Source organism: Buteo buteo, chromosome 2, assembly GCF_964188355.1.
Source record: "Buteo buteo chromosome 2, bButBut1.hap1.1, whole genome shotgun sequence".
Lineage (NCBI taxonomy): Eukaryota > Metazoa > Chordata > Aves > Accipitriformes > Accipitridae > Buteo > Buteo buteo.
In genome coordinates this window covers 77,356,138-77,366,503 of record NC_134172.1, presented here as the reverse complement: position 1 = coordinate 77,366,503, position 10,366 = coordinate 77,356,138, and the positions used below count along the sequence as shown (strand labels likewise).

Sequence of the window (10,366 nt, the reverse complement as noted above, 5' to 3'; positions counted from 1 at the left end):
CCCTTCCTCCTGGTCTGCTTGTGCTAGACCTACTCTAAGTACTGCAAGGTCATGCAATGATCCTGTTCTGTTAGGGTAAGGACTCAGTCGTTTGCAACTCCAGCATGCTGGAAGAGTAAGGAGCTGCTGAAGGTTTTGCTCCAGTGGGTTCCCTTATCTCCAGGTTAGGAGTGCCCTCTATTGGGCACAGGCATTACTTGAGATACCACTAGTCAAAAAACAACGTGTACCTGTTTCTGAAAGTGTATCTTCCCATAGAAAAAAAACCAGCTCCACCCTTCCAGATGTGGAAAAAGCCACAATTTTCAAAGTGTTAAATCAAAGAAGCCCCAGAAATAGATGGTATATTTACAGCCTTGTAGACCTGTTGATGTTCAGGCTAGGTTCCAGCCACACTGAGCTAAAGTTTAGGAGGAAATAACACTATTCCAACACTGAGCTGGTTTTGTTTTCCCTTCTCAGATTAGCACATCTACTTAAACTGTAAGCTTTTGCTATTACTTATAGAGGCAAAATAAAGCCAATGATAGCTTGAACACAGACACAACACCCGATTTGGCATGGTGGTACAACTCTGTTCTGTGAAAGCTGCTGTCTGGCAAAGACCCATCAATTCCTCCAAGAGCTGGAGAGTTTAAACCGCTCAACTAGTAATTTCTGTCATCTTTGCCAAGAGCTGCATTAATATTACCTTCTTCTGAAGGCAAGGATAAAGAGAACTGCCCTCCCACATGGCCCAGAGATAACCAACACCTTAAACTTACTCAGAGAAAAGTCTATAACCCTGTTCAGTATCCAGGGCTAGAACCAAACAGAAGCAACTCCACAGCCACTGCTCCAGTCTCCACAGATGTATGGAGCCATGTACCAAAACTCTGTCTTGAGTTCAGATACAGAATTATTCCTCACTTACACAGCTTCAAGTATCAGGTCCTTATCTTCCTGCATCCTTACCACTTCTATTACAGTTAAGAGCCTGGAGAGCCCATGTGCCATCTTGTGAATTCCAAAGGAAGCTAACGGATGGCAAGAACAGTTGCTTCTCTCACTCGTGTCCATGCAGTACTGAAGGACATAAGTTAAAGTGATCTACAATCTGATGCCACTCTAACATCTTAGGACACCACCACACACACTCCCCCAGTAGGGTATTATACTAGAATCAGATACTTATACCTCTGTAAGATAAATAAAAGAAAACTTTTTATTCAGTGAAAAAGAACAGTTAATTTTAAAAAACATATTTTCTTCCCCCTGCAGTTAACAAGCTATAGTATTGACAAAACTTTCTCTTTTTGGCTACATGATAGAATGTTCCATTTCAAATAAGAATCATCAGTTCATCCAGCAAACAGAAGTCCTAAAAAGGTAAGTTTCCATAGTTATCTTCTAGTAGGATAGGACCCAACAGCCAGGGAAGAGGCTCTGTAAGAAGCTTCCATGAGATCACCTAGTTACCCTGACCAAAGAGCCTTTCACCTTCTGTCTAGGGAGGTCAGCTGAGAGTAAAGAGCTTGGAAAGTCTACAGCAAACCAGGCTTTTCACATAGTTATGTGGATTAGAGTATTACTGAAACATTCTGTCAATAGTTGACAATTCAACATGAGGGAGGGGGAAGACAGCAAGGAGTTCAGAAGAAAAAGCTAGATTCTCCTTCCCCCACAGTACATTGCTGCTAAGCATTCTCATCTCAATGGAACACATTTTGTATAAAAATACTCCGATTTTGACTCAGACTTACTGAAGGAAGCCATCAACCCTAGCAGAATAATCTCTAAAAAACTGTTAGATGAGGGGAAAAAGAACCAGAGACGGTCTACTGAAAAGAGCCCTTGATTTCAACACAGAGCAGGGATTCATTTGAGAATGCAAGAACTTGGAGAAGGAGAATCTGTCAACAAAAGCCTCTTTTTGGAGGACAAAAGAAAGTAGCAGAGTTTTTCTGGAGCAGTGCTACAGCAAGATCAGCAAGAGTACAGCAAACCAGCAACTCTTACTAGAAATTGTGCATAGAAGGCACATTTAGTAAGTTTTTACACTTATGCCAAGCTACCCTGCAAATAAGATTGCTCCAGCATCAGTCGAACTTTACTTATTTTCCTCCTCTGATGTGTTATTAATGAGTTGTATAGACTTATCTCTCCCTTTAGGCACATCACAGTTCAGGACATGAAAGTCCTCACGCTTCCCCGGATGACTGCTCTGCAGATAGGACACAATCTCAAATTAAGGGCACACTCTCCACAAGCTACCAGGTGGCCACAAGGAACAAACACAACAGACACATCTCTGTCCATGCACACTTTGCATGTCCTTTCCTCTTGCAGGCGTCGGAGCTGTTCTTCTGTGCTCATCCGAGACTCATCTTTACCAAAAAAGAAAAAAAAAAAGCCCAAACTGTTAGTATTATAACAGCTCCAGAGTGCCAGTCCTGTCATCTTAGGAAGTCACACTGCAACTTGCTCATCATTTTGTTTAGAGACTGACTGTGAAGGCAGCAAAAGTACCTCTCAGGCAAATTTAATTTAAACTGAAAAACTACAGCTATTATAAGACTCTGGCTTATCTACACAAGAATCAGCTTATCTACACATGCTGGACTGAGCAGGGACAGAAATCAACATTTTTTTTACTGTAATATGTAAGTTATCCTGATAAACCAAATTTTTTGTATAACAGTCTGCTTCACAGTGGAACTCCAGTTCCTGAACAAGGGTCTCTATGTTCAGTTACCATTCAAGCTAGCACACATTCCCCTTCAGGATTGAAAAAAAGAATTAATATAATGACCAATGACACCATTACTATCAAAATCATTCCAATTATGCCTAGGCTTAATTTCACCACCACTGTAAGCCCAGTGCACCTGATTCCTTTTGTCGCACAGGTTGCATTTCTTCTCTTGAACTTGATGTTTCAGTCTCTCTCTGAACAGCATCTGTATAACCAGGAAAGAAGATTGCATTAAATGCTACCCCTTTCCTCCCTCTTCAGGCAGTGCTGTTTAAAAAGATGAAACATCCTGGATTTCAGTAGCCTTAGGTTAAACACCTCTACTCCACTGTTAGCTTTACACACTCAGCCTGGTGAAGCTGATGTTCTCAGTGGTGCTTCAGTCGCTATGTATGTTAACCTCCCTACCAAGACATGTCCACATCACATCTTCTCCTCAAAGTCAGTTTATCTATCAGACAGCAGGAACCATCAGCTGCTCATTCCTGCTCCTGTGTTACTATTTAATCACACTTTTGGGGTTGTGGAAAACTTTTTTTTTTGCCTTAGCTGAAGAGATGGCAGACCATGATATGGAGACAGGAGCTTTGGAAAGCAGGCTTGCTACCACAGAAAACCTGTGTGGAACTGCATCTTCAAATAAACTTCACTTGGCAAACAGACTCCATAAAACAGATAACACGAGACAGATGTAGATAAGGAGAACATACATTATCTAAACAAACAAAAAGGTATGGCTATTTCTGATCAAGTCATTGATTCAATTTTAAATAGGCCTGGAGCACTCATCCATCCTAGAAGCCTTGCTTCAGACAACTGCCTCTGTCTGCATCAGATGTGGAGACTTGTGGACAAATTCACATCGTGCAGCTGTCTGCTACTGCAGGTCTAGGGGCAGGAAAAAAATATCAAGGATATCTACACTACAGCCTATTGGAGGCAGATATAGTTACTGATATCCCAGTAATCACAGCTCCTTCAGGTTTCTTTAAAGCAGAACCTCATTTGTCAGCCTCTCAAAAGAAAGGCAGGCTTGGGTACATTACTACTCTTAATTCCAGCCTAGGAAGAGAGAAGGCAGACCCGCAAGACACTCACAACAGTGCTCAAGATGAAGTGAATAAGAAGTTAAACCAGCACCAAGAACGTGGGTGTGCGAGTCAGGCATACCTCTCCTTTCCTCTGCACTGCTGCTCTCTTCCCAGTCTGGCTGAAGCAGATGAGAAACCAGTTCAGACTCAGAAAGGTAGAAAGTCCCAGTCAGCATGTATTTATTCTCTACCAGGTTAGCCACACACATGGGGTCAAAGCCCATCTGCAACACGTTCTGCACTACGGTAAACTGATCCAGAGAAGGAAGAGCCTGCAATTTCCAGTTCCTCAGAGGATCTGTAAAGCAGTGAGCAGATACTTTATCAAAAAGGCAGAACTTTGGGCCAGAAGTATGCCACTCCCTGAAGCTGTTATATATAAAGTGGCATCAATATATTCTAGAATATTCCTCAAGCTATATAGATAGCTAGATCAACAGCCAGATTTAGAGTTTTTACTTCCAATCATAATTCACAAGAAAGTCAAAAGCAATTTTGTAAAAGCCAAGAGACTAATTTTGGATGGTTTATTCCACTGTATCTGTGAACAAAGTCTCCCATGTTTGGCTCCAGTCCAGAATCCTTATCTTTGTTTTCACATCCCAGAACAGAAGTCTTGAAACTGCTTTCATGAAGATCAAGTGGAACATCCCAATTGAAGTCTCTCCTACCTCATAATCTAGCTCAACCATTCATCAGTAAAGACAGAAGTGGGAAATTCAGCTGGCAGTCTGTTCAAAGGCTTAAGTCTCTCAAGCTCATCCTATCAGATAGGCTTTTCAAGAGAATGAGAAAAATCAGTTTTTCACAGTTATGGGAGCCAAGTTTCACCTACTTGAATTTCCAGGAGCAACTGATGTATGGGAATAGATCCCCACAATCAACACTTTCATGAACAACTAGACCCTCTAGCTGTTCTCTGGTCTCCTATCAAGTATGTTTAAAATGCTGTAGTGTGAAAGACTCTGCAGACAGACAACAACATCAAGAGCATGCACAAGTCAAAGGAAGGTTAGGCAAGCACCCAAAAGTCACATGATTATCCAGACTAGCTTAATGTCTCTGGTCTTAGACTAAGAGGTCTCATAAGAGCAAGCAATTTTGCTTCTTGTGCTAGAAACCATTTCCTAAAAATAAAGTGAAACAGTTTCTAGAACATCAAAACATCTTACAAGCACCACGTCTACAGAGTGCAGAGTAGCTGGGGTGGGGTAGGAGGAATAAGACTACACCACTTTCAACAGAACACAAAACACCATGCAGTTATAGCACTGACCTTGGGAAGCAGGGGAATCTTGTTCGGTCTGATCCCAGGAATCTCTCTGAAAATGTCACAAGATAGTCACAAAAGAGAAGCATTTGTTCAAAACTCCCCCTATCTACCAAACCCCCATCCACTATACACAAAATATTCATGACTCACTGGAGATAGCAAGGTGCTAGAAAAGGACTCCTGAACACTGCTAACAAATTCTCTTCCCCTTGACCGCAATAAAAATTCACACCTATAATTAGAAAGATTTAAATACATTAGTACAGGAACTCCAGTGAAAGTAGCAGTAGTTTGAATTTTAGAAGCAAAGGGTGCTATTGGGTTGATCAAACTGCTATATTCATTAAAGATGGAATATCATGGTCTTCCTGCCCCCCCCCCCCCCCCCCCCCCCCGCCTTGCATGAAGGGCAATAGTAAGAGGCTCATGATTCCCCCCTCCTAATTCAGTCTTTATGTTTGGCCCAAGTTGAGCTCAGTTGCAACATCCTTTGGAACAGATCACAGGAAGTGTGACAGTTCACAGAAAAACACAAGAACTGCTGCAGAAAAACAAGGTTTACAATATCTTTCTTTTTGTACCTCAGAGTAGTAAAACCAAAGCTGTTCTTCGGCATCAAAGAAAGTGATTTTAATTGATCTTTTAGATGGTGAACTAGGTCAAATTAGAAAATCTCAGGTCTGAATTGTGCCATTCTACCTGAGCTTGAATATTCAATTTTGCTTTTCAAGTGAGAGGGTCTAAATATTTAGGCTTTGTCACTCTATTTGTACAGTTCTTTTCTAAAAACTAGTTACAGCTTAGACAACCATCATCCAGTAAGTTTCATCATTAACACAGAACACTCCAGTGATAAATCAGCCTTTGGAATAGAGATGTGACAATGCCTGAGAAGAAGCGTAAAGGGACTACTGTCCTGGAGTCAGCAAACTATTTTAAGGGATAACATATGCAGAGAGACACCAGACACACATCAACTACTTTTTGGGGAGGGTGGAAAGGGAGAAACAGGAGAGGAGAGGCAGTTGAAGATAGGATGATAGGTTTTCATGCCAATCTTTGGTTCTTCCACACGTGAGGGGATAGTAGGAGGAAGGCACTTTTGGAAGACAGTATGGACTAACTGGCCAACCTAGAAACAAGTTTTCTATCTTGACCCACTACTAGGATCTGAAGATGGTCCCTTGCTGTCCAACTTTGACCTTGAGGATTCAGAACCTTTCTCTTGAGATTTCAGGGATTTCCAGAAGGTTACAGACTATTGCAACAGTTTATGTAGCTAAACATGATTAAACAGACCCAACTAGCTTTTCACCTGCTTTAGCTAGGTAGAAAAACCTAGAACTAAGCTAGTAACAGAGCCTGGAAGCAGCACATATTACCAGTACACCTGCAACTCATTTGTCTCTCAACTGGGGGTACTTCTATCTTATGAAAGAAGAAATCACAGTGTGGAATGCACAGTAATCTTTTGGTCTTGCTACAAGGGACATATGTCAACCAAGACTAACTTACCCTGGATACCATTTGGCATGTTCCCTCCAAGGATCATCTCCAAATGACCAGTTCCTCACACCTCCATCACAGTAAAAACACCTCACTACATCATCTTGTCCTGAAAAAGACATCAAGAGATTATTTGACACCTGAGACATCACGTGCTCTACTAGCCCCACATGAGAACCTGGGGAGAGATTAAGCACAAAACACAGGCTACCAGACAGAACTGATGAGCACATGACAATTTACCAATGCTGTGCAAGTTGTATAGGGGCAGGAAATCCAATGGGAGTTTGAACTTCCAGAGCTGCAGCTGGAGGAGATGATTCCAGAACTGGGTCACAAGCTAACAGGCAGCATGCATGTGAGCACCATAGCTCCCGCGTATGCACATACCAATCCAATCCCTTCCTGTCTGCATTTAGAGTAGAGCTGTAATTAATTATATCTATGAACATACTTTGTCTCCTAGCCACAATCTGCCATAACAAGCAGCAAGCACAGTCAGACAATGTACACAGCTTCCATCTCATAGGTATAAGAATTTGCCAAAACATGCTCCCAGGCTACGCTACTGTGCTTTTCTTCACAGAAATCACAGGGGAAAAAAGTTAAAGCCAAACACAGTTAAGAACTGCCTACAAATGCCCTGCCCTAACAGCAATGAAGCAATGTTAGTAAAGGCTGCCAGTGAGTTGGGTCACAGACATTATCTTCCAAACACTCTCATGTTAGAGCATTGTTTGGCTTAACTCGTGTGCTCAATTCCAGCATTCTCCTGCTCAAGTGACCACAGAAAAGTGCCATGTCAGACTACTGCTGCTGCCTAATGAGTCCCCAAAGTAACTATCTGTGCTGGGCTTGCGAACAGCTGCTCTACAAATGATAAATCGAGTCCAACACAAAACACACAGGTTTTTAGCTGCAGACACGGTTTTATAGTTTATTCTGTGTTCCTGGCCATGTTGGTCTTTTGTGCGCCTTAAAAATTAATAAGACAAAAGCATATAATGCTCTTCCATTTAGGCATGCATACTGTTTAGCCCCTGCCACTGTGCTCCAAGTAGACAGGTACAGACTCTTAGTATTAACTGGATTTATAGCAAGATCCAGCTTATGCAGTTTGAGTGAAAATCTTGCAGAAGTAAAGAGACATACTAGCAAACTAACCAGTCACTTCCTCTAATTCAAGCTAAAAGACCAGAAGGTCAGTTATTTAAGCAGACTTTCCTAGTGCATGTCATTCACCATGTTGCATCTCAGCTTTTTTCCAGCTGTCATAACATTTAAGGCTCTTTTTTACCATTCCCATCTTTACCAACAAATAGTACTTAAATGAGTGCAGAAAGGGGCAATTCAGTTTTACTTCAAAAATGAGAGCATGAGGTGTTTGGGATACACAGGTTTGTTTCTGCTAAAGGGAGCTTTATTTTATGGACCCTGCCTGTCACTTCCTTCCACATCTGTTTGATATGCAAATACAAAACAACTGGATTCCTTCATATGGAAGAAGTCACACTTGCAACACACAGAAATACCACTACATTATTAACTTTCAAAAAAATAGAAGGATATTAACATACTGTAAATGTTTCCTCCAACTGGTCAATCCAGGGAGGAATACTTCTTCAAACCTATTACCTAGCCAGCTAAGCCTTCTCAAGGGGAAACAATCATGTTGTATTGATATTCACATGTATATGATAACAAGAAATATTGCCTGTTTTCCTCAAAACAAGAAGTATATTTTTTATTTCTGTATTATAAGTCCAGGTCCTTATGGCAACAAAGCCACAGTGACAGCCAAACGGGCTGACTACCTACAGGTTTCACTCAGATTTGTTTTTGAGAAGATAAGGCTTCAGTGCAAGACAGAGCTTATACAAAACATGACATGCCAAGTGCCTCGAGTCCTTTTAGAAGGGCAAGTAATAAATAGGCTCAATGGATCTTAAAGCACACACTTTTCTGCCAGTAGAACATCTGTTAAAACATGACACTTTTTCCACTCCTGCTGGTAAGGGAATTGACTTACTAGTGGACCCCTCAGTACCCAAACAGGAGTTAACATAGAAGTAAATGCTGCACAAGCATCAAGTGAAATAGCTGAAGGAAGGATGTAGTTTCTAACTACACTACACATAACTTGCAAGTATTTGTGCAAGCAATAAAACATAGTAACACCTTCAAAAGTTAACTTGAGTAAGAGTTAAACATTTCCCCAGAGTACCCACCTGTATAAAAGAATCCTGCTCTAGCCAGTTGCTCAGGATGCATGTCAGTGTATTGCGGCCAGTTCTGAAACGTAGATAGTCTCATCTCCTCTGTTACCATCTCTGGGTATTCTGGTTCGTTAGGCAGGGCTGTCTCCTCACTGTCTATCCCCTGCAAAAGGCTGAGGAACTGCCCATCCACAGTGTCAAAGATTTCCTGAAGAGGAAGCATCTCTTGGTTCCCAACATCCTCACCACAAATGAATTTACAAGAAGGGAAGAACTTCAGGTGCTCCGCTATTGGGCAATCACCAGGTCTCCAGTCCTTCAGGACACCACCACAGCAGAAACACTGCACTTCATCTCTTGGGCCCACAAAGAAAAAGCCAGCCTTGGCCAAATCTCGGGCAGATACAGGTGAGGTGCCTGGCCATCGCCAAAAAGTCCTCAGTCTTCTTGCTTCATTCCTCATGCTGGCTTCAAACAGGTGGCAGCGGGCAGCCCTGCGCTCAATCTCCTCTGTTGGTGTCACGTCCCCCATGTTCTCGTTCTGAAAGAGAGCATGAGATAACCCAGAGCAGTCAGCGGGATTCCCGGTGTCAGGCAGCACTCACCCTGTGTTATTTGTTCCTCATCCCCGTGCGTATTCCGGAAAGCTCCTGGTCTTGACAAAGCTGAGCTTGTTTTGGAATTGCAGCCCAATCAGAGATCTGGTGCTCCTGTACTTTGCTGTTGAACTTTTGCTGAGTCCGCACTGGTGTCTGAAGGGAAGAGACCAGCACTTTCTGAGCCCCTCTGCCAGTTTACGGGAGAGATGCTTGTGGGAACAGATAGTGGAGAGGGAGGGCAAAACCTGTGCTGCCTCTCTTGCTGAGCCAATCCAGCTTTCAGCATCTGATGTGTGATAAATCCCCAGCCATATTTCTCAGCTTTTAAATTAACATTAAAAAGACTCCGCTTTTTTTCCCCTAAAAAGATTTAAGAAGGCATGCCATAACAAAGCAGAGAGCAGCCACACCCAAACAAATAGTGTCTCATGATGTTCATTTTGCAGCCAAACACTACACAGAATATCAGTAGATTTTTCATAACCTTATTATGCTAATTAAACAGTGACTATATAGAAATATCTCTATAAAGGAGAACTTCTCCAGGACACAGACTAGAATAATTAGGTCCAGTTTCTATAGGGAGGTGTCCTTAAATCAAAGATTAGGCATTGTCTGCCTGTGCTAGTTCTGTGCAAAAGGAAGAGTGAAATTAAAGAAGTTACTGAGCACCCAATTATCCAACTCCTCATCCTACTTAAGGTAATAGCCCTTCCCTGGTGTGAGTAAGCTAAACTGCAACTCAGCTGCTGCTTCTAATACTTTCTATATGGCTGGCAAATACACTTTCAAAAGGTCATACAATTACACAACTGAGAAGGGGGATCAATTTAACTAATTACTCCAAAGGAATTCCTTTAGAGTGAAGTCACTACACATGTGACTACATGGTAGGTGCAACCAAATCAGTTTGTTGTTTTTTTAATGAAGTACCCTGAAAATCCCTT

The 10,366-nt window shown here is 41.9% G+C and overlaps 1 protein-coding gene across 1 annotated transcript; it reads right to left on the bottom strand.

Annotated features, from left to right (window-relative positions):
- Positions 1–2,163: 2,163 nt before the first annotated feature.
- On the bottom strand, positions 2,164–9,352 carry BIRC7 (baculoviral IAP repeat containing 7). The gene is made up of 7 exons (XM_075022593.1): positions 8,833–9,352; positions 6,614–6,713; positions 5,249–5,330; positions 5,102–5,147; positions 3,905–4,123; positions 2,868–2,939; positions 2,164–2,366 (listed from the first exon to the last, which is right to left on the bottom strand). Exons 1-7 carry the CDS (start codon positions 9,350–9,352, stop codon positions 2,164–2,166), a joined length of 1,242 nt encoding a protein of 413 aa, XP_074878694.1.
- Positions 9,353–10,366: the final 1,014 nt, after the last annotated feature.

Bases quoted from the DNA above. Each gene is read 5' to 3' on its own strand.
- BIRC7 (XM_075022593.1), bottom strand. From the start codon at position 9,352: ATGGGGGACGTGACACCAACAGAGGAGATTGAGCGCAGGGCTGCCCGC. The intron at 2,940-3,904 runs GTATGCCTGACT...CTGGTTATACAG, and splicing joins CAGTGCAGAGGAAAGGAGAG to ATGCTGTTCAGAGAGAGACT. The intron at 2,367-2,867 runs GTGCACTGGGCT...TTTTTGGTAAAG, and splicing joins TGTGCGACAAAAGGAATCAG to ATGAGTCTCGGATGAGCACA.